The sequence below is a fragment of the Balaenoptera borealis genome (assembly GCF_965194805.1).
Source record: "Balaenoptera borealis genome assembly, chromosome: 5".
NCBI lineage: Eukaryota > Metazoa > Chordata > Mammalia > Artiodactyla > Balaenopteridae > Balaenoptera > Balaenoptera borealis.
Window position 1 is genome coordinate 69311622 of NC_138862.1, and position 22872 is coordinate 69334493.

General features: G+C 49.7%; 1 protein-coding gene and 1 long non-coding RNA gene across 10 annotated transcripts in view; both read right to left on the reverse strand.

Moving 5' to 3' along the window:
- Positions 1–22872, reverse strand: part of MYLK (myosin light chain kinase) — a 276906-nt gene that overhangs the window by 5468 nt on the left and 248566 nt on the right. For 8 of the 9 annotated variants that reach the window (XM_082394846.1, XM_082394844.1, XM_082394845.1 and 5 more), the window contains 5 exons: positions 19234–19451; positions 17772–17895; positions 9360–9512; positions 6700–6823; positions 431–560 (listed from right to left, as the gene is read on the reverse strand). In XM_082394846.1, coding sequence (XP_082250972.1) covers positions 431–560; positions 6700–6823; positions 9360–9512; positions 17772–17895; positions 19234–19451 — 749 coding nt within the window. Of the gene's footprint in view, positions 1–430; positions 6584–6699; positions 6824–9359; positions 9513–17771; positions 17896–19233; positions 19452–22872 lie in introns of those variants that run through there. The other variant, XM_082394849.1, reaches the window with a different exon arrangement.
- Positions 12651–15651, reverse strand: LOC309630152. The gene is made up of 2 exons (XR_014245458.1): positions 15405–15651; positions 12651–15056 (listed from the first exon to the last, which is right to left on the reverse strand). It is a non-coding gene; the product is annotated as an uncharacterized lncRNA (long non-coding RNA).

Here is a 22872-nt window from a genome sequence, read left to right on the forward strand (position 1 = left end):
AAAACGCAAAGACACGTTAAAAAAATGGATATTTTTAAAAAGTACACTGTGATTTTTATTTTATGTTTGCCTATTATCATACAAGCATTGCTTTTGTAATGAGAAAAACGAAACTTTTAATAAAGTCTTTGCTAATTCTTATGTAAAATATAGGGAAAAGATTAGCGGAGATCATCTAGTTCTATTAGACAATAACTTTCCTTCTGAAAATAGTTAAACCTAAGGTGAAACAATTAAAGAATAATTACTACATTTAGTAATTATTGTCAGGGCAGTGTAAAAGTAGTTTCAAATTTTTCCTTGTAGGTTGTATTATTAAAAAAACCCAACCCCCCCACCTTAAGAAAAAAAACCCTCTAAATGCCTCTCCATCCCCCAACCCTTCCTTTGTCACCATCTGGCTAGAGAAAATCTTCCTGGAGCTCCTTACCTTCAGACTCTAGTTTTTCTGCATTGAGTGGGCTGGTTGGTGACCCTGCTGAAGATTTCCTGCCACTGAGCCCTGAGATCATTGCCATAGAGGACAGTCTTCCAATGGCTCTCACAGCATTGCCCGTTTTCTGGAAAATAGACACTGGCGTTGGACTCAGGCGGTGTCACTGGTTCCAGCTGGGCAGCGGGGTTCAGGGAGAAGAGCCCAGCCCAGGAGAAGCAGCTGTCCTTGAAACAAGGGCCTCCTGAGTGCCGAGGTTCTGCAGAGGAGTGAGCCCAACCTTGCTCTGCTCAGCACTATCAGCGTGTCAGAAGATGTTCGGAGAATGGAATGGGGCCTGGAACCGATGTGTGCGTTAATGTGACTAAACAAGGTCAACATGAGACAAAAACCCTTTTCATACTGTGCTTCAACTCCCATAAAAGGGATAGTTTATATAAAGCAACTGCAGGCTGAGACGGCTCCAAAGACTTAACTGCTGACAGGGCCCAGTGGAGGCTGTTTCTCATAAAACAATGCTAGTGATAGGATTTTAATTGGCCAAGAGAATAGTTACTACAGATCCCACAGGTCCCGTTGGGAAAAAAAAAAAAAAAAGGACTTCTATTGACCATAGGCAAGTCACTTAACCTCCCTGGGCTTCAGTTTCCTTCTCTGTATAAGGAGGGGGTTGGACAAGACGATCTCCAAGGTCTCATTTAGTTCTGTTTATGATTCAGATACTTAAGAGATTTCGAGAAATACTCTGGCTGGCCCCAGCACAAGTCTACAGTGAAGTTCTGGAGGGGTGTTCTTCCCTGATGTACACCCAGCATCAAAAAGCAGCACCCAAAGAAATGAAAAGCACAGCACTTTGCTTTTCTTAGTCGAGGCACCTTGGGAGAGGACAGAATTTCCACTGAAAAAGATGCCAGGACTTGAAAATTTTCTTTGCCTTGTGAAAATTCTACCAAGCATAGGATTTAGGTCAAGAAGTCCCCAATAATACACACTGTGTCTGTGTTTCTCGCCTTTAGGTACAGATTCTCACCCCTTTTCTAAGGTCAATGGGATGACTAAGATAAGAAACTAAGGCATAACCACCGCTTTCCAGCCCTGCACCCAAAGCATCTCTTCAGGCATCCAGATGCTGTGCGTCCAGGGAGCAAACGTCACCACAGACTAGCTGCTGAGAGAGGAAGGCAACAGCCTGTACACAGGCAGACGGCTGGCACTCACCCACTGGACCTCAAACTGTGCCGGCAAAGCCACTTTCCTCCTGAATTAACCTCACACGCTCAGGTATTTCAGGCAAGCCTCACAATTTTGGACTATCTGAAAAGCCAGTATACTTCAGTTAAAAGATTATTTCAAAAGTAAAGAATTTCAGGTTGCTAGGGAATCACATAGAAAATGGGTGTGTGTGTGTGTGTGTGTGTGTGTGTGTGTGGTTTAAGCGGAGACCTGCTGCTGTGACCACAGTCGCTTCCTGGTATGTCACATCCCATCCTTGCTGGAGCTACTTTCACGCACTCTGGAAAGGCATTCCATCTTGCCCTGTCCTCTGGCCACCCACCTCTCACATATACACTGTGGGGTGTGGTTATGCGTCTGGCCCTCTGTCCCACAGTGAAGCTGGGTCACTCTGAAAAGAACCCACGAGGCCCCGGGTGGAGGTGATGAGGGGGGAAGAAGGTGAGGAATGACGACCCGCTGACTTAACTGTGTGCAGAGGCACTGTGGCCCCTGCAGAGAACACCCTGGGAGACTGAGACTACGTAGCAACTTGCATGCCTTCTGGGAGAGGCTGTTACTGGTGACATCACTGATCTGTTTGTTCTGCTAGCTGGAGTGTGGAGAGACCCAGCTCTTCCCAGGGGAGCTTACCCTGACTTCAGGAATGGGTAAGAGATGGTGCCAGCCGACAGCCCTCCCTACGGAGTCCACGCCGGACCAGACTACTTCCTAACCAGCCAAACTCTCAGACTCAGCCCTTCTCAGCTCTCCAATCCCTTCATCCAACACAGACTGGTTTGCCCTGAGCCAGGAGTCTCTAAACTCAGAGGGTTTGTTCCTAACAAGGGACAGGTTAGTTCTCTAACCACTCATTGCTCTGTTAACGTGTGCAAGTCAGTTCCCCTCTCTGGGCCTCATTGTTGGACCTGAAGATTCAAATCTTCCTGCAGCTCTAGTCTTCTACAGAAAGACTATGATTCAGACACGCAAATGTGTAGCAGGGAACGCTCCCCTTGAGCCCATGGGCTCCCTAATCCCAAACACCTGGATGCAGGACTGTCTTCACTTGTATGGTGTGGAAGAATGAAGTCTTTCCTCTTCTGTTAACAAAATGACTAATACGAAGCTATGAGAACAAGGCAAATCAAAGTGTTATAATATTTCAGAGAAGGTGGCAAATAACAAATGAATAGACCACACATTGGGGGAAATTTTCCATCAGATGGAGCAAAAGACCATATAATTGCTAAAACAGGAAGAAATGTAAGTGCTCAATAGGGAAAATCTTAACAATAACCTACACATCAGAGGTCAATCTTTGGCAGCTGCTTCATGGGAAAAAATAGTTGGTGGGGAAGTTATTTGTCAGAACTATATGTTCTAGCCTTCCAGTTTCATGCCTTTGAGCTGAAAATTGGTTGCTGCTTTACTAACTGAGACCTGTGGAAATTTTTTAAACATCAAAACAGAAAGATTCAATTCTTGATAAGTTCCATCCTTGTCTTGAGGAGGCCTTTTTCTTGTTGGAGGGCAGTTGCCAAGGCTGGGTTCCTGTGTTCCAGGCGGGCAGGGTCTGTAACGGCTTCCCTAACAGAGCACAGACTCCCTCCCCTGGGAGAGCCAGCGAGGGTGACTAACCAGCCTGCTTTCCCAGGACTGAGGGATTGCGCAGGATGAGGGGCTTTCAGGGATAAAGCTGAGACAGGCCCTGGAAAACCTCGGCAAGGTGATCACCCTAGAGCCAGCCAGCCATCATGGGCCCTACATAAATTCCAACAGCCCCAAGACTACAATTTCCCCTGAGAATGCATATTATCTAAATGTGATGGCCAAGAGTACTCCATGCTATACTGAATCAAAAGCTTTCTTCCCCAAGGCCCTTTGGTCCATACTGCTGAAGTCTTTGTGGTTCCTCAGAGAATAAAGATGGCTGCCCACAAGCTCCAATTCCTAGTCCTTTGCTTCCATTTTGCATGCAGAAGCCCTGTTATCCTGCTCAACTTACCCACCCTCAGTGCTATTACTCACCACCATGTCTCTTCAACATTCTTTTGATATAAATAAAAAGCCTACCCTCTTTCAGAATAACTTCATTCTAAGATCAATAATACAATGAGTCATCTATCTACTGCCTGCTTGTTGGGGTTTGTTCCCATGTTACTTCCTTCCCCTTTTATGAAAACCACACCAGGGGCTTCCCTGGTGGTGCAGTGGTTAAGAATCTGCCTGCCAATGCAGGGGACATGGGTTCGAGCCCTGGTCTGGGAAGATCCCACATGCCGCGGAGCAACTAGGCCCGTGAGCCACAACTACTGAGCCTGCGCTCTAGAGCCCGCAAGCCACAACTACTGAGCCTGCGCTCTAGAGCCCGTGAGCCACAACTACTGAGGCCGCATGCTACAACTACTGAAGCCCGTGCGCCTAGAGCCTGTGTTCCGCAACAAGGGAAGCCACCGCAATGAGAAGCCCGTGCACCACAACAAAGAGTAGCCCCCGCTCACTGCAACTAGAGCAAGCCCGTGCAGCAACGAAGACCCAACGCAGCCAAAAATAAATAAATTTTTAAAAAATCCTTAAGAATGTCATACGCTTTAAAAAAAAAAAAAAAAACCACACCAGAATGATAACAAGGAAGCTTTTCTCACGCAGCTGTAGAGCGTTCTGGGCCCCCTGTGCTTGCCCTGGCCCTCTCCCTCCACAGCGCACCCCATTCTATTCCCCTCCACTCCACTCCGCCTCAGCACACAGAACCTCAGCTGCTCTGAGAGGGAACCCCCTATTCCAGGGGTGCTAAGGTCCTGGTATCCAGAGTTTAAAATGTGGAAAACATTTTCCTAAGGAAGAAATGTAACACAAGATGATCAGATGCAGCTGAACTATTACCAGTGACAATATGCTTCAGGGACATTATGTGTTGAATGGGATTTTGCAGACTACTTTTCTATGTAATTTTGTGAAACCTAACCACTGCTTCCTTGGAAAAGCCATTTCCAAATGCTGCTACCTATATTAAAATAGGAAATTAATGTTCCTTCTCTGAATTCTGTCCTTTCCCTTCTCACTTTCAGAAAACCTTATGGCTAATAACACTGTAAACAACAAGAAAAAAATGTGATTCAAATATCACCACAAATTACGGTTTCCGGACCCATCTGACTGAAAAATTCCATTTATTTCCTCTCCCATTTCCTTATCTCTTCTCTGCGCCTATCCCCTGGGTTTAGGCTCTTCCTGGCTTTGGTTCACCAGCAGATGTGTGGATGCCTCCAGAAGCCTGAAGTGATAAGCCTGCCCTTTAGCCCATGGCCTCATCCAACCAAAACCCAGTGAGATTCCCTCCTCTGAGAACTGCCCCACCCCCACACCAGTCACCGTATCCGCTCCAGAAATACTGCTATTTCTTTGAGATCTACTGGCCACAGGATCATTAATAAAGCCAACCTTTGATTTTGTGGCCCCCTTGTGGCTTTGTTTTTTTAAAAGAATATTTGCTCCTCTGATTTCACTGGACCCTAATGGCACCAGAGGGTAAGGTAAGCGGCACAGGTGTTCCAACTCACCAGGTACTTGACGGAGGCCAGGAGATCCACCCAAACCTTCAGGCGGGGCTAACCAAGAACTGACTCCCACTTCGGGGAGTCCGCTGAGATGTGCAGGGGGTGGAGTCTCTCAGACCCACACACCCGAAGCCCCTCTCTCACCTTTGCTCCTCTCAACCTTTGTGTGAACTTGGACTTTTCAGTGAACTGTGGTTTAGTCATTCTGTGTGGCAAGTCACCAGTGTCCCAGTTGCCCCTAAAATGGTGGTTTCCTTTTTCTCTGCCACAAAGGCAAGGTCTAAATGTCCCAGTCCCCTGAATGCCCAGCTAAAAGGCTGCTCCTGTCAGGCCAGCATGATCAGGGTGAGGTCCAGTTCCCATCTCTGAGCCTTTTCCTCCGTCTGTGCTGCTATCCCCTCCTCTCCGTGTTCTACCCATGTTCCATGGCCAACTTCAAACTCCTGCCCTTGGCAGCCTTTCTTCACAACCACATCCACCTCTGGTGTGACTGGTTCCATTCTCTGTCCACACTCACATATATGGGTATGGAGAGCTATAGTGATCATTTATAATTCTTGGTGTGTGTTATGTCCTTTTATGTCTATTTGCTTCAGGTCCCTGTTACACTATGCATTCCTTGAGTATAGAAACCATGTACCCTCCAGTAGCCCAGGAATTTTATAATACTAGTAGTGATAATAAAAATAAAATAGATCATGATAAGTTCTCTATGGTTTTGGATGATCATTTTCTCCATCTGCTAACAATCAGAGGCAATTTGTGTCATTAAACTGTGTGCTGTTAAGACTGTGTACGCTGGAGCCAGTCTCTGGGTTTGAATCCTGGCTTTCCCACTTACTAGCTGTGATCCTGGGTGACCTTCCTAACCTCTCTCTGCTTTGTTTGTCTGAGAACTGGGGAAAACAATAGTACCTGCCTCCCAGGATTAAAAAACAATGCATAGAGAGTGCTTTGAATGTTCTCTGATACATGGCCAGCCCTCCATACATATGGGCTACCGATCTCATTTGTGAACACTTACTATGTGCCAGGCAATGTGCTAAAGGCCAGATGAATATTATCTCATATAATTCTCACAACAGTGCTGCGATTTGGTACCACTAATACCCCCATTTTATAGATGAGAAAACAAAGGCACAGCAAGGTTAAGTAACTTGGCTAAGGACATGTAGCTAGTAACATACAACCTCTCTCTGTCTCTCCCATGTCTCTCTTTGTAGATCATGTGGCCATCTCCTTCACTGTAAAGAAATGCAAGACCATCACGCTACCTATAAGGAGATCACATTCTCCAGGGTTGCCAAACAGTCCTAAAGGTGACATTGCTCATCCCTAGTCACGAAGACATGGAATGTCAGTCTTGGTCCCAGACTATTTCAGAAACAAATGTAAACATTTTTGGAGCGAGGCCAGGGCAAGTTGGGAATGAGGGTAGCTTGAATAAAGCAATTATGAGGGGTGACATCCCAGTCCAAAGCGACCCCTCATTACCTGCCATTTTCTTCTTGCCATGTACTTCTTCATCCGCTCCTTGGAGAGTTTCTTGGCCTCCATGTTCTTGGTGTCTTTCATTAGCCATGTATGCTGAAGGCACTGGGTGCAGTCCAAGCGGTTTCTAATAAAGGCAGAGATCAGAGGGTTTCTGAGCAGAAGGGGACCACAGAGACCGCTGGTCAGATCAGAAACGGGAGGTCACCTGTCCCTAGTTACACAGGGCAGAGCCCAGGGCTCTCTGCTCCCAGTCCATCCACCACGATGAGAATCACTGTGCTCTTGGCCTTTTTCCTCTCTTGGTCTGCGTTACACTGACTAGACCCAGAATACACTAGTGTTAAGAAGGCCTAAACACCAGTAAGCAGCTGGAGTCTCATGACCTGCCCTTGGGGTCTAGGGAGGCTAAGTGCTGGAGGGCAGACATGTCTGGGAATGACTGGCACCGTATTCCAGGGTGGGGTCATTCTGCTGGTCATGTGGGGGCTGGGAACTGTGGAGGCCCGATCCTTCTGCCTCCTTGTCTGATGGAGAGAAGAGTGAAACCTTAGGCCCAAATCTTCGAGAATCAGTGAACTCTCAAGTCTTATGGTGTGGTTGAGTATCAGGTTTTTCCCATTAAAACTCAAAGAGGTATGTCCTTTGTACAACCTATGAATTATGACAACCTTAGAACTGCACTGAAACTCATTTAATCTTCTGAAAGCTCTGGGAATCTAGAAATATTTCAGGGCCATCACCTTAATTGTCATAGGACTAATGAAGTCCAAAGTACCAAGTGCTAACATATGTAGAAAAATGAGTAAAAGTAAATTTGCTAACTATAGCAAAATGTAGTGATCTTTAGATAAAGGGATATGGATTATTTTAATTTTCTTATATTCAAAATTTGTACAATTTACATGTATTAATTTATAATAGAAAAACATTTTTTAAAGTGCTGATAGAGATTTCTGGTTGAAGAGATGCTGAGTTTGAGTTTATGGGAATCTAGTGTCTTGATCTATATGAAATCAATTCTTTGGTGAGTCCATTTTATGAGCACAGAGGAGCCAACACGTTTCTGAATAAACTCAAGGTCAGGTGAGAAAATAGGGTATATACACAATACCTCATTTACCAAACCTTGGGTGAATGAAGCCTGGTTGACAAAAGCCATCCTTGGACCAGAGTTGTTAGGAAGGAGGTCCGCACCTCCCTGAGGCACCTGGGGAGCGGGGACCCCTCACACGGGAGGGGCATCTCGGCCCCCCCCCCCAACATCTAGATCCTCCTTGGGTCACGCCTGCTTCTGAGGCGAAGACTGGGGCAGCAAAGTGCTAAAAAGACCTCGCTGTCAAGGAGTGTGGAATGTCTCCCCTGGAGGAGTTTGGCCCTGAGCTGGCTAAAAAGGACTGAGAGGTGGGTGCGTAACCAGAAAACCAGACTGAACCACTTAAGAGACCCTCCAGCCTCGCTCCTTTAGCAACTGCGCTCTCATGTCCCAGCCAGGATTTCCCCCAGAGGGGGCAAGACGACCGACAGCCTCACGGGGGTCTGCGGGCCAGGCAGACAGGGCAGAACCTAGGCCACAAAGTCCCCTCTGTGCACATGCAGAGCCTCTGGGCTGACCCCTCCCACCTTCCTCCAGCACACCACCCGTTTCAACACCACCTTCTGGGGAAAAGCTTACAGCTGCTCCTATTGCCAAATACGGCTCCCCGGGGCCCCTGGAGCCAGGCCTTGCCTCATCTGGCCACCTGTTCACAAAGTGGGTGAGGAGCCCAACAGCCTATGGCCCCCCGCCGACACCCCACCACTCCCTTGCCCCGGTGCAGGCCGGCCCTCCCGGCACGTGCACGGCCCCTGTCCCCTTCCTGCTTTATTGTAGCTGTTTTCCCTTGCCAGTGAATTCTCTCCAGCCACACCAAGACCCCCTCAACCTCACCTCCTCTGCTCTAGCCTCCTCTACTGCTCCCACTTCCATCCTCTTCTCCCTGAAATACTGACTGAGCGCCTTGGGCGTCTGACCTTTCCTCACAGTCTTAGGCCGTCTATACGCCTGAACACTCAGGCCTCCTGACGTTCACAGATGTTCTATATAGTCATCTGCTGACCACCTGGGCAGCTCCAGGCAGCCCCAGAAGGTGGAGGAGGGGAACCTCACAGTCTGCACGGTTGCAGGGGACAGACATGGAGCTGGGCCCAGTCGCCTGGGGTCACAGCCTAACTGGCCAGTGGTGGAAGGTACCTGGCCACACTCAGGCAGGCAGCTCCTACATGATTTAGATACAAAATAAGCATCCAGCCGGAATAGCCAGGAGTATGATCAGGACCGGCAAATAGGGTACCTCCCCTGCAAGCCCCAGAAGGGGGGCTGAGGTTTCCGCAGGGCGGCTGCAGGCCACAGCTGTCCACGGAAAATAAAAGGGGCTGTCGTTATTCACACGCAAGCTGCCTCATTCCGTCAACACTCAGTCAAGTGTTGCTCTCCAGGTGAGGTTTCTGTGCTTCGAAAGACAGGAGAGTGTCCGGCCCCAGGGAGCAGGACCCTCGCGCACGCACTGCCCATCCTCCCTCCTCGGGTGCCGAGGGGCCCACGACAGGGGAAGAGAGTCCCCGCCTCTGGACCCCAGTCCAGGGAGTGGGGAGGCCGAAAGACTGAAATCTCGACTCATTACTTCATATCTTTCTTCAGCAAGCTGCTGATAAAATCCTTGGCGTCATCAGAGATCTCATCGAAGGCCTCGTCGTCGAAGTCCCAGGTGGCGGAGGTGACGTTGGCTAAGGTTTCGTTATCGTTGTCACCCATGAAGGGGGACAGTCCACTGACTCTGGGGGATGAGAGAGGAGAGCGGTGAGCGGGGGAGGCCAGCAGGGAGGGCGGTCCTGCCAGGGGAGCGCTCCCTGAGGTCAGAGGTGAGAGCGCCCCAAACGCCCCCGCGCCTGCCTCTCCTCCCACCCAGGAGAGGCGCGGGCGTGGCTCTCAGCCTCTGCCCCGGGGCTCGCTCACTGTACTTCCGGGGTGTCGCCCGCCTGCTGACGCCACCTGCCTGTGAAGCTGAGGCGGAGGGGCTTTTCTTCAGTTTACCACTTCCACACAGCACAGCAGGGCCTTCCTGCCTGCCTTCTGTTCTTCCCCAACACCCAGGCGAGAACTTGGCCCCGCAGAACCTTCAGAACCTTCTCCAAAGTCCTGGGGGGAGGAGTGGCCTCCTTCGCAGGGCTTCAGGCGCGCGCGCGCGCACACACACACACACACACACACACACACACACACACACACACGTGGACTGGTAACGTGGCACAGCACTCATCACCGCGCCCTGTCCCGCCCTCCCACCTCTCACCCTCAGCATCAAGAACAGGGCCAGCCCACGAGGGGCTCAGCAAGGGTGTGTCCACGAAGGGTGGACCTGCAATGCGGGTCGGTGATCCATCTACACGTGCGTTCAATGCGCCTGAGGCATTTAGGCCAAACCAGAAAACTTCCCTCAGAGGAACCACGGCCTGTTCATTCGCTGGGTGACCTTGGACAATTCCCCTCATCTCTCTGTGTCAGCTTCCTCCTCTGTTAGATGGACAACCTGCTACTTAACTACGGAGTGGTCACCACTGCCACCTCTCCCTGTTCTCCTTCTCCTGCGTCCTCATTCTCATGACAGCAGACATCTATCACATGTTCACTATGTGCCATGCACTGGGCAGAGAGCTAAAACAGATTAACTCATTCAGTCTTAACACCACCCTTTAAGGCAGGTAACTCATTACTTCGTTTACCAGATAAGGAAACTGAGGCACCAAGCGGGGGTAAGTAACTTGCCCAAGGATTTGCAGTCAATGAGCCTATTTCTTAACCGCTACTTTGTACAGTCATTTCTAGGAAGATGAAGTAAATCACAGCGTACAGCACTGGCAGGAGGCCTGGTCCGCAGTAAGGAGCTCGGTCTGTGACCACAGCTATTATGCAGTTCTTCTGTACACAGTTCATCCCCATTGCCCCATCAATCTGTGATCTCTGGAATGACTCACTTACCAATAGCTTAAGCCAAATAAAATTTGGAAGGTAAAGTACCTCAAAGCCAAACGGAGCAGACGTCTGGCTTACTGGCCTCACCTCTCACCTCTGGCAGGCACCTCATCTTCACCCCAACCATGCAGCCCGCCACTCACCCTGACCTAGGGCCAGCTTCATGGGCCTTGGAAGAGCCCCACTCTTTGGCTTAATGCTCTGCTGCCATCATTTTGAAATTCTTAATGTTCACACAAGTCACCCCACCTTTTTATGCTGCACTGGGCCCCACGAATTATGTAGCTGGTCCTGCCCTGTCCCCACCTGAGCCCCACGAGATGGATCTAGGGCCCTCATGCCATCAACCTTCCAAGTTAAGCCTTCATTAACATCCCTTTCCCCAAATCCCTCATCACAACCCGTAATGCAAACCCCTCGGGAGCTGTTTTGGCATCCAAGAGGCCTCAGCTTATGAAATACACTTGGCCCTGAAAACTAAGTTGTGTAAAACAAAATCTATTGAAATATTGCAAGGAAAGCTTGCCATGGGAGGAACCCGCTGGTGAAAATCTTCATTAAAAAGAAGAAAAAGAGCTTTTTCAGTGTGAATTATCTCACCCTGATCAACATATTTGTGCTTTTGAATAAAAGAGTTTTATAGATGGCATTAAAATGTCTTAAAGCAAGACACCAATTTATGTTCTGAGAAGGCAGGGAGATATAATCATTCTCGATCATATCACTATGAGGGAAGGGTGGGACCTCACCAGGCCCAAGTCTGTGCTGTTATATGCTATTCCTTTCCCCTCTCTGGGCCTCAGCTTCCCCTCTTATACACCAAGGGTACTGGACTAGAATTCCTAGGGGCTCCCAGGAAGCCCCTAGGCTTAACTAGTCCCATCAAGAAGCAGCCTGACTCTTGCTTGCCAGCTATGTGCTTCATTCTGTCTCTGCACTTTCCATTTGAAACAAAGGGGGGAAGTCTTACAGCACTCCAAGAGATTGCCGGGAGGTGGGGGGCGGGAAAGCAAACAACCCTGTGGAATGCTGAAAGGCCGCCTTCTGTAAACCTCCTTTCCTAATTAGGAACTGTCATCCTGCAAAGATAGGGCTTAATCTCTGTGATGTTCATAGTTGGGGAGAGCCTCCTCTCCTCTGGCCTCTGGCACTCCTCCTTCCTGGCAGCGCATCCATCTGAAATCCCTCCCAAGCCTTGGCTGGCTCCTCACCTGCCCCAGCTCCCCCAGCGTTCCCCCTGATACACAGGACGTCTCTAAAATAAAACCCGCAAAATATGCAGAGCATGATGATGAAGAGAGTATTCGAATTTTATTAATGCCGTTTCGTGGTGGTGGGATTTTGCAGAATTTTTAAACTTCCTTTCTTGTACTTTTTCTTTATTGCTAGAATTTGCATAGGATCATGTATGGTTGGGTTGTTCAACCCAATCAACAAACATAGTAACCCTAGCATTAAAAACACAGCTGCTCACCTCTTTTCCTAGTCTTACCTAGGTTTTAACTGAAGGGGATCAGAGTATACCACCCCAAAATATGAACTTGGGCATAAAAATTGCCTTGAGCTGAAGGCAATTAGCCCTTTGTCCTCCCTCTTTCTGTCTAAAAGCAGGACATAAATTTCTCTTCGTTAAGGTGACATAAATTTCCATTTGTTCTATTTGTCCATTTCTTCTCTTCCCAGGAAGAGGAGAAAGACTCTCGTCTGCATATTAGATCTTGCTGAACAGTCCCTATACATTTCCTAGTCACCTTGTCACAATTTACTCCCTCCAGAAGCTCCAAACCCTTTTTCCTTCGTCTAGTTATTTCTGTATAATTTATCACTCTTTGTTAAAGTAGTATAAACAAGCCCCAAATTTTAAAGGTACCTTGAGTCACATTTCTTTATGAACACCTGTGCATATGTACATAATTAAATCTGTATTTTTTGTTAATCTGTCTTTTTTTTTTTAAATTAATTTATTTATTTGGTTGTGCTGGGTCTTAGTTGCTGCATGTGGGCTCCTTAGTTGTGGCATGTGAACTGTTAGTTGCAGCATGCATATGGGATCTAGTTCCCTGGCCAGGGATCGAACCTGGGTCCCCTGCATTGGGAGCGTGGAGTCTTAGCCACTGTGCCATCAGGGAAGTCCCGTTAATCTGTCTTTTGTCAGTTTGACTTGCAGACCCCCAAGAACTGAACCAAAAAGGTAGAGGAAAGTTTTTTCCTCCCCAACATAACCAGTGAATTTGTCTGGTTTTCACAAAATTGTAATCAGTGTGGGCAAGTTCTTGGATGCTCTACTTTTTCCTCACTTGACATTGTCTTTCACAAGTGTATACAGAGTCTTAATGTTCATTTTTAATGGTTAAATATTAGTCTTTGTGCTAATGAGTCAACTAAGGACATGACTGCAGGGTGTTCTAATTTCTTAATTCTTAATCTCTTACTGCAGCCAAACTTCACCAGGGAATCTGATGCGGGGGCCTGTTCTGCGTGGAGGACAGAACATCAGGAGACAGAAGGCAGAAATGCCTCTTGAACTACACTTTCTCTATGGTGTTTTTTAAGCAGATGACTCCACTGCATGAATGGCCAGCAAAGGAGGCCATACATCTTCCAGCAGAACTACTGAGCGCTTAGGAAGGGGTTAGTAGTCTTTTATCCCATTTTATCCTTGGGATACTCATTCCCTGGTGTGGTGGGAAGATTTGAGAGGGCGGGGCAGGCCCCACAGGAAGAGCTGGGCATCGTTTTGTGCAGTAGCCTAGGAAAGACAGACCCAGGGTTTAGTCATGTTAACCACAGCCCAAGTTCCTGGAGAGCAAAACCTGCAGGTGGTGTCTGGGCCCAGTGTGGATGTGGGGTGCCTGGAGGTCTCAGGAGCTGCAATAGAGAGCATGTCTGGACTCAGCAGCTAAGAGGGCAGAAGCAGCCCTGGGTGGAGCTACTGGATCCCTCTGAAGAGCCCTGCATCCATATCTGAGTCTGAGTAGGTACCTGATGCTTGGGCACTGGGACTTCTCCGCAGCTCACTAGGCTGCTGTCCCCAGAAGTTAGATTCCAGACGGGGATGGACCTGGCTCTCTGGACCATGGTGCGTGCTCACAAATGAGCTGAGATGGGAAGTCTGCTGCTGAGCACAGCAGGAAGATGGTAGGGAGGAGAAAGCAGGGCAGCAGTTTGGGGGAGGGGAGGAGGAGAAGGAATTCTGGGGTAGGGGTGAGGGCAGGGTACAGAGAAGGGTTTTGGTGTCTCCACAGGCAGTAAGGGAACAGCAAGTCCTAAGGAAATGGGGGGAGGGAGATAAGAGAGGGAAGGAGGTCTTAGAAAAGGAGGCGGGGCTTAGAATGTCTTCACGGTTGAAGTGTGGCCTAGAGAGCCTGGTCCTCTCTCTTCCTGCCAGAAACCAATGGGTATTGGTAACAGCAGAAGTCTCCAGCAGATTCACGAAATCTGCTTCTCCCTTCAGAATCAGGGGTGAGAGGGTAAGGGGCCCCCAACCCCACCTGCTGCATCTCTACCCTGCCTGGGGACCCTGGGCAGGCAGTGGAGCCAGGTCTCCTGTGCCACGACAGGATCTGCCCCGATCTCTCCAAGGGTGTGAGGAGTTCCCTCAGCAAAGTCAAAACAACCTATGGGACACAGCTGCTCACTTAGGAGGTGCTCACCAAATCTGCGCTGAGGGACACATCTGTTATCACCTGTCCCCCAGCTCCCCACCTCTCACTGGCCCCAGAAAGGAGATGCCGTGGGGGCGGGTGGTTATCCTCTGGCACAAACGAGGAAGGTGACCCTGACAAGGACTCCAAGCTCCAAAGAGAGGGATGGAGGGTGCACGAGGGCCGCCAGAGAACCTCTTCTGGGGGCTTCCGGCAGTGGCTCCAGAACTCTGCATAGCAGGGGCTGAGAGGAAGCAATCTGGCTGGCTCCACCTTCTGTTCTCACACCACACGCCCTGCTGAGAGCCCTAGTTGAGGAGAGAGACTCCCAGACCTCAGTCCCCACTGTGAGAGCCAGCGGGAAAAGTCCCGCAGGGCAGAGCAGCCCGCAGAGGTGCTGTCTTCCCAGCAGGCAGGAAGCTGGGGAGGCTACAGGAGGCTGTGTAGGGCTGGCCTGTGTCCGTCACCCCCGCTGCTCACCTGCCCCCTTCCACAGGCACCTCTCCACCCTCCTCCCGCCTCCGTCCAGACGCCTTCAGGCTGGTGCCCCGTTCATCAAAATTATTCTCCCCCCATTTCAAAGAGCCCTTCCCTATTCCTAGGTCTCAGCTTTAAAAGTAATCTAGCAAACCATGTAACATGTTATCCAAATTACTTCTTCCACCTCAAAGAAGTTTCATTTTAAAATAAAGTGCTGGGCTTCCCTGGTGGCGCAGTGGTTGAGAATCTGCCTGCTAATGCAGGGGACACGGGTTCAAGCCCTGGTCTGGGAAGATCCCACATGCCGCGGAGCAACTGGGCCCGTGAGCCACAACTGCTGAGCCTGCGCGTCTGGAGCCTGTGCTCCGCAGCGAGAGAGGCCGCGATAGTGAGAGGCCCGCGCACCGCGATGAAGAGTGGTCCCCGCTTGCCACAACTAGAGAAAGCCCTCGCACAGAAACGAAGACCCTACGCAGCCAAAAATTAATTAATTAATTAATTAAAAAAAAAAAAGTGTTGAATGAAAAAACGCTTACAAAAAAAAATAAAATAAAATAAAGTGCTCTTGTGACCCAGTAATTCTAGTTCTAGAATATATATCCAACAGAAATGCATAAAGATATTCACTAAAGCACGTGTACCGGAATACTCGCAATACCCCAAACTGGAGTCTAGTCAAAAGCCCATCAGCATAGAATGGATAAGTAAACTGGATGAGGTTCACAGAGTGAAACACTATACAGCACCAAGAATGAACAGCCTACAGCTACACACCGTAACATGAATGGGGGTCACAAACAAGGCGGGGCAGAGGAAGCCAGGCACATCCTTCTGTATGATTTCGTTTATATAAAGTTCAAAAGCAGGTGAACACAGTGCCTGACGTCAGAATGGGGATCAGGTTACCCCTGAGGGAGTAACCAGAGCCTGGGCACCGGGAGGGCTGCGGGCCTGGTATTGTGAGGTTTCCGGGTCTGGGTATAGGTGTGTTCACTGTGCAAATTCACTGAGCGTCTAGTCACCAGTCTGGCCCTGAGCCATAGGGAGACCAATCGTCCTAGTTTGCCCAGGATGGTCCTCACTTCAGCACTGAAAGTCCTGTATCCTGGGAAACCCATCAGTGCTGGGTGAACTGGGACGGCTGGCCATGCTCTAGGACTGTGGGAAGTGGGCAGCCATGTGGGCTTCCCTGGCTCCTGTGACCTCAATGCCAAATGAAGATCGAATCTCTGCCATGCCCCACTCCCAGGTTTATTCTGAGGACCAAACAGATGGTCCTGATTCTACAGCAGTGGAAAAACCGATGGAGAGAGTAAGGCAAGTCTCCTTGATGGCTGCAGGGGGACCCAGGACCAAGCCAGGCCACAGGGCAGCTGGGTCTGAACAGAGGGAGCTGACAAAAGACCGTTTCCCAAGAGTCTCTCCTGGGCAAAGATCCAGCGTGAGCCCCACCCAGCCTGGGGCAGTCCCCACTGCCCTGCTCTCCTTTATACCAAGGCGCCAGCACTACAGAATCTGGCACAGTTTTCTTCACTCCTCAGCTCCCTTTCTCCTGGAGGGGACTGGGCAGGGAGAGGCAGGGAGATGCACTCCTGGCCAGAGTTTCTTCTCTGCTGCTCTGGGGGAGGCTGTGTTGGTGGGGGTTACCCCAAGTAGGGAGGAAGATGCCTCTCTGCGGTACAGAACCTGTGACACAGGTTCAACTGAGGGAGGCTGTCCTAATAGCCCACAGGGAGAGTAAGACTCCTGAGCACGTGAAGAAGCCACATTGGCGCGCGCGCGCACACACACACACACACACACACACACACACAGAATCACTCTGCTTCTGCTAAAGCTTTTGTAACAGTGGTTCCTAAACCTGGCTGTGCAGTAGAATCACCTAAAGCCATTTCTCACACTGGGGTCTGAAGACCCCAGGGATCTAAGAAAGTATTCTTAGAGGTCATATTCAAGTTTTCTGTGAAAATGTGTAATTTGTCCTTTTGCTTTAACAACAAAAACTTTTTTACAAAATGACTACATGCATATCTGCATTTTCAGGGAGACCATCCCCTAACTGTGTGATGTCACACAAGCTCAGGGGCTGCCACTAAGGCTAGTGCCTGCTTGCAGCCTGAGGCTTCAGAGACTAAATCAGCCAGATCCCAACAAGAGGGTGTGTTCTAGGGCCTGGTACTCAAAGTGCTGTCTTCAGACCAGCACCATCAGCAACCAGCACCTGTTAGAAATGTGGATTCTCAGGTCCCCTGGAGCTTCTGAATCAGAACTTGTAATCTAAGGAGCAGCCCAGGTGATTCCCTCATATTACTGTCTGTGAAGCACTGGTCTAGATTACTGGCCTTCCCTCTTTTCTCCAGCATTTTTTAACGGAATGGCTTCCTATTTTCCACCTAATTTCCCAATTCTAATTACTACACAGTAGCTTTCTGTTGTCTATGGGTCCCACTAAAGGCTCTATCATCAAAAGTGCTTATTAATTAGTCCGTATACTGGACGTAGAGATGAGGCTGGAATTTGGGGTCCCTCTGCCGTGAGGATGGGGTGTGATCCTCTGAAGATGACGATGACACCCACAGGAGATGTACACCTGGGCTCTCTCCCTGCTTCTCTATGGACCCATGCACACACATGAAGGTAAATTCCATGGCACCAGCCACGTTCCTGTCCTCCTGACCAAAGGCCCCTAGGTGGCCAGCATCAAGGATGGTGAGGGGCCCAGAATGGGGCTCTTGCTGTGTAGAGCTAGACGCTCCTGCAGAAGTGTGATGTGGGCCGTGGACATCACCGGGAGCACAGAAGCCAGGCAGGCCAGCGAGGAGGGGGATGGGAGCCTACCACCCTCCTGACTCTAGGTGGGCTCCCCATCAGGACCCGCCCTGGTCCCTTCAACATCAGGGCAGCCTGGGGACCCTCCCCCCATGCGCCCCAGGACTCACAGGATGTAGCAGATGACCCCGATGCTCCACATATCTGTGGCGTAGCCAATGGGCTCATAGTTGATCACTTCAGGTGCCACGAACTCTGGGGTGCCAAAGAGGACCTTCAGAGACCCCGCGTTCTCTGCAACCAGGATGGAGAGGGATCAATCGCCAGAACATCCCTAAGCCAACCCGAGGTAAGCAGATGCCTGGGAGGGACACAGGCAAGGCCGGCCTTCAGCGGCTCTCCCCTTGCAGGACGGCGCAGAGACAGTAGCCTCCCCGTGGAACAAGTGCATCGGTACACCAGTGAAACCGACAAACTGCATGCGAACCTCAAATGCTTGGGCGGGGTTGACGGAGGGGGGAGAGCCCGTTACAGTCCTGCCCCGGATCAAATGGCTTTCCGTGTGTCTGTCTCTCCCACGAGTTCCCTGAGACAGGGGTGGTGACTTGTGCTTGAAAATAATCTCTACCATTCAGTCTGTCATTTGTACCCTGCTGCCTGCTTTATGAGGACTTTCCTATTTAATGCTCTGGCCAACCCTAAGGAGGACGACCCCCATCTCCCAAGGAGAAAAGGGAGGCCCAGGGAGTGACTCCCCCCCGCCCCCCGGTAAATGGTGGTCAGGACCTAACCCAGGGGGTCTGACTCCTGAGCCATGTTCCTCCCCTCCCCACCCCCACCTCTCCACGCGTAGCGTCACATCTCTCTTCCCAGGAGCTGCTGGGAGGTTAGCTGGGAAAAACCGTAACCCTGAGGTGGTGCCCCTGAGCCATAGAGGACCATCACCCACCAAATGACTCTTGGGTTGGGTACTTAGGCCCTGACCACCTTCCCCTATCGTGCCCTGCCTCCTGAAAGGGCAGGAATAGCAGTGATGCTTCAGAGAGCCCTGGACTAGGTCCCAGGTCCTCATTCCACCCCAGCTCATTGTGGGACTTGCTGGGCAAAGCTACTGTGAACCTCGGTTTCCTGGTCTATAAATTGAGGCTCATAAAATCTGCCCTGCCTGCCTCAAAGGGTTGCTGTGAGAATCAGATGAGAGAAAGTAGGTGAAAGTGCTCTGGAAACTGTACAGTAGGATGCAAATGTGAGGAAGCACCATCAGCAAAATGTTCTGCTGCTGAAGGCACCAGAGTGAAAAAAATAATAATGATAAAATAAATGAAAACACCTACAAAGTGCTTACTATGTGCGAGGTACTGCTCTTATCATTCTATCTATATTAACTCAGTGATCCCCTAACAACTCTATGAGGTGAGTCCTACTGTTATCCCATTTTACAGATAAGAAATTCGAGACATAGGTTCCCACAGCTAGTAAGTGGGAGGGGCAGTCTCCACGGCCTCTGATCTCAGCTCCAATCCGGTACATCCCCTCTAATACCGTTGTCTCTAATACAGCGCATGGAACACAAAGAGCCACGGCCACCGCCATGACATGTTGGTGACAACAGGAGAGGTGGCTCGGCCTTACCCAACCTCCTGGCCAGACCGAAGTCGATGAGCTTGATCCTGGTGCCCGTCTTGTTGACACACATGATGTTCTCGGGCTTGAGGTCCAGGTGGACAATGCCCTGCTTGTGGATGTACTCCACCCCCTCCGAGATCTGCCTCATGTACTTGATGCACTCCCGCTCGGTCAGCTCGAAGTCCTCGTCGATGATGCGCTCGAACAGCTCGCCCCCGGACACGCTGCGGGCACAGAGGGGGCGCTCAGACCACAGGAGCGGGGAGCCTGGCCAGGGCAGGCTGGGGGAAGGGGTCACGGCCAGGAAAGCCCAGTGTATGGGGGTACCAGGCATTTTCTGCAGCTTCCCGAGTTCCAGACCACTGCCCCGTTATGCTGGTCCCAGTCTCCCACTGTGTGAGGACGGCCTGGGCCTCCTGGTTTCCTGCTTGGGGGACCCTGCCTGTGCCCACTAAGCTTTGGAGGGGTTCAGGGAAGCATCTAGCCTAGGCAGTTTCAGAGGTGGCCATGAACTGAGAGATCTAGAATGATCTCCTAAGCAAAAAGGGTAACTGCCAGGCAGCCTCTTTCCCCCAAATGACTATAGATGTGAGGGATTATCCTGTTCTCCAGCCATGTCTTTTAGTCATAAAGAATTGAAGTTTAAAAACTCACAGTACCCGTAAGCATTTGTTTTGCATAGCCAGAAACAGAAAAATATCTTCAATAATACGGAGCATCAGCACATTTTGTAAAACTCATTGGCTGTAACCTATTATACTTACAGTTGTGATCGATTTGCTTCCTCTGGCTAGGCCTATAACATCAGTTTACTCCTTCCAGCCATAACTAACTTGCCTCGCCTGCTCCCTGGCCCAGGCTGGGAGTGTAGTACATCCTTCCTGCCTGGATAGACTTTGGATCCTGGCCATGGTGGTTCTGGGGCCTGCAGTGGGCGTCTTTTCTAAGGATTGGCCAGCCAGCATATTTCCCTTCAGTGCAAATGCTGAGTCACATGGGGTCTCTCTGTTCCCCTCTCCCTGCCCTCCGAACCCACCTTCCTTGCTCGCTGCTCAGAAACCTTAAAGCATCCCCTTGGTAACTTATGTAGCATCCAGACATCAGTAAGTTCTTTTTTTACAATGGCCTGTAGATCCACCAGCTGAACAAGGTTGAGTGGGCTTCCTTCTGAGCCTGTTCTCTTCCAAGGGGCTTCCCTCTTCTAAGGGAGTCATCACAAAGATGGGAAAGAGCTGAGTTTGAATCCTGTCTCTGTGGCTTAGGCAAGTTACTTAACCTTTCTGAGCCCCAGTTTCCTCATCTGTCCCTACATCATAGTAGTTAGGAATGAAGGAACTTTTGTAAAGCATCATGCCTGACACACAGTGGGTGCTCAGCACATGTTAATTATCATCTGACAACCTGCTGCGGGCCAAGTGGATCTTGTTACTGACCCCTGAGGGAGAGACAGACAAGGACGCACCATGGGGCCCAGCACACGGAAACCTCTGTGGGTCTCCATCACCACAGGACAAAGACTTCTGGGAGGGCTGAGCGGGTAAAGGTCAGTCTGGGCCAGTGGCCGCTGGGGGGCGCTGGAACCAATGCTTTAGAACCAACCGAGAAGGAGGTCCTTGTGTGGCCAGCAGGTGGCGCCTCTGTCCTCAAGCCCTTCATTTCTGTTGCCCTCCACCCAGGCTCTAGGTCAAACTCTAATCTCCATTCCTAGGTTCCTAGGTTTCAGGCCATTCTTAACATCTCTGAGCCCCAATTTCCTCATCTGTAAGATGCAGATAAAAACAGCACTATCTCACAGGGTTGCTGTGAAGATTGAGTGAATTAATACAGGTAAAGTGCTTAGAAAAGTGCCTGGCACATAGTAAGTGCTCAATAATGTTAATTATCTTTTTTTTTTTTTTTTAAAGAACCAGTGGGGGCTCTTGTTGAAAATACAGACTCCCAAGCTTCTCCCCTGCAGATTCTAATTTAGAAAATCTTGGAAGGGTTGTGATCCATATTTTTAATGAGTACCCCAGGTCATTCTTAAGATCAGACAAGTTTGAAAAATATTGGCTTACTCAGTTACCACCCCTGGGAAGCCAGCTGAAATTCATGTCCTCTGAGAAATCACTCCCAGTTTCATCATATGATCTTTCCCTCCCTGGGTTCCCACAGTCTCATCTCTGCACTTTTCCCATCAAGTCTGCCTTGTCTTAAAGTTGTTTGTGAACATGTCTGGAAAAGGTCCGGCTTACCTCTAGAACCTTGTTTTTACCTGGCAATATCTGGAACAAAGGTACCCCAAAATGTTTGGTTTTAAATTTAAAATATTCTGAAAAAGCAAGAAATCATTTTTTGCAGTGTCCTTGGGAACGTCTGAGGCAATGAGTGGTGGAAATCTGAGCCGTGGAGATAATTACTGCTGCAGTTCTAGAGGTAACCTATTTAGTAGAGGTGCAAATAGGTTCAAACCTATTCAAATTTATTTAATGTATTTTGAAAACTGTCCTTGTGGCCCATTTTTGAGGATGGAAGGGGTTACATAAAGAGGATTAATGGTTCTATACAGGTTTCTTTTCAAAACGCTCAAGACTGTGGGTGGAAAGAAGCTGCCACCCACAGAGATCGGATAAAGCCATAGGCCAAGATTGGGCGGAGGAAATGTGTGCTTAATAAATTAACAGTGATGAGTGAGTGAATGAATGAATGAATACCTACCTTATTCCAAGGGATCGAATTTATCCCCCAACTGTAGACATTGGCCAGCCCTCAGTGGCAGCCAGAAGGATGACACTTCAGGGGCCTCCAAACCCAGACCCTCTCCTCCTTGTCTCATGGCAGCTAGCCGCTTATTCTTTGATCAGTTTTGCCAATGGCAGCATGAAGGTGAGATGGGCAATGGATGACTCAGCTTAAGCTGCACATCTGCTTCAGTGCTCAGGGGCCCACCAGCACTTGGAATGTCCCAAAAGGACCAGCCCTGACTCCAGGCCCGGAGCCTGAAGGAACTCCTGTATCAGAGCAACACTGCTACAACGATAGGGGCTTGTCCCATAATCGGAGGTCAGAAAGGCTGAAGACACATTAATTCTGGTCTCTCACTGTATCTGAGGCGGCTGATCTGAAGGCTGGGACCCTGCAATACATTTTCATTTTTCTGTATCACCAGGGATTGTCCTTCTCTTAATCTGTTTCTCCATCAAACAAGGAGAAGAGCAAATCGTACTGCTGAAAGCCAACCTTTGCCTTCTCAGTGGCCAGGTCTGTTTAAGCTGGAAGGGAAGTACAGATTGAGTATGAATCTGCTCCTTCTTCTTTGGTCGAGTTCCTATCAAGGGGCAAGCTCCTTACCCCAAGTGCAGGAGAATCATCTGGCATCTGTGAATGTAAGACTCACTCCTGTCCACGGGGGAGGCGTGGGGTGGAGGGATGAAAGCCAGACCAGCTGAAGCCCTCGTACGTTTTCTCCCAACATTTTCCATCCAGCTTGCCAACTCCCAATTCCAAGCTAAGTATGGTATTCTGCCCACTGGTGCTGCTGCCCAGCCTCGCCCAGGCTTGGCTGCCTCCTACCTGCTCCTGCACCTTCTCACGAACTTGCTCAAGGTTTAACTTCCAAAGATAAGACATTTCTTCACATGTCCCCACACGCCCATGCTGCCTGGA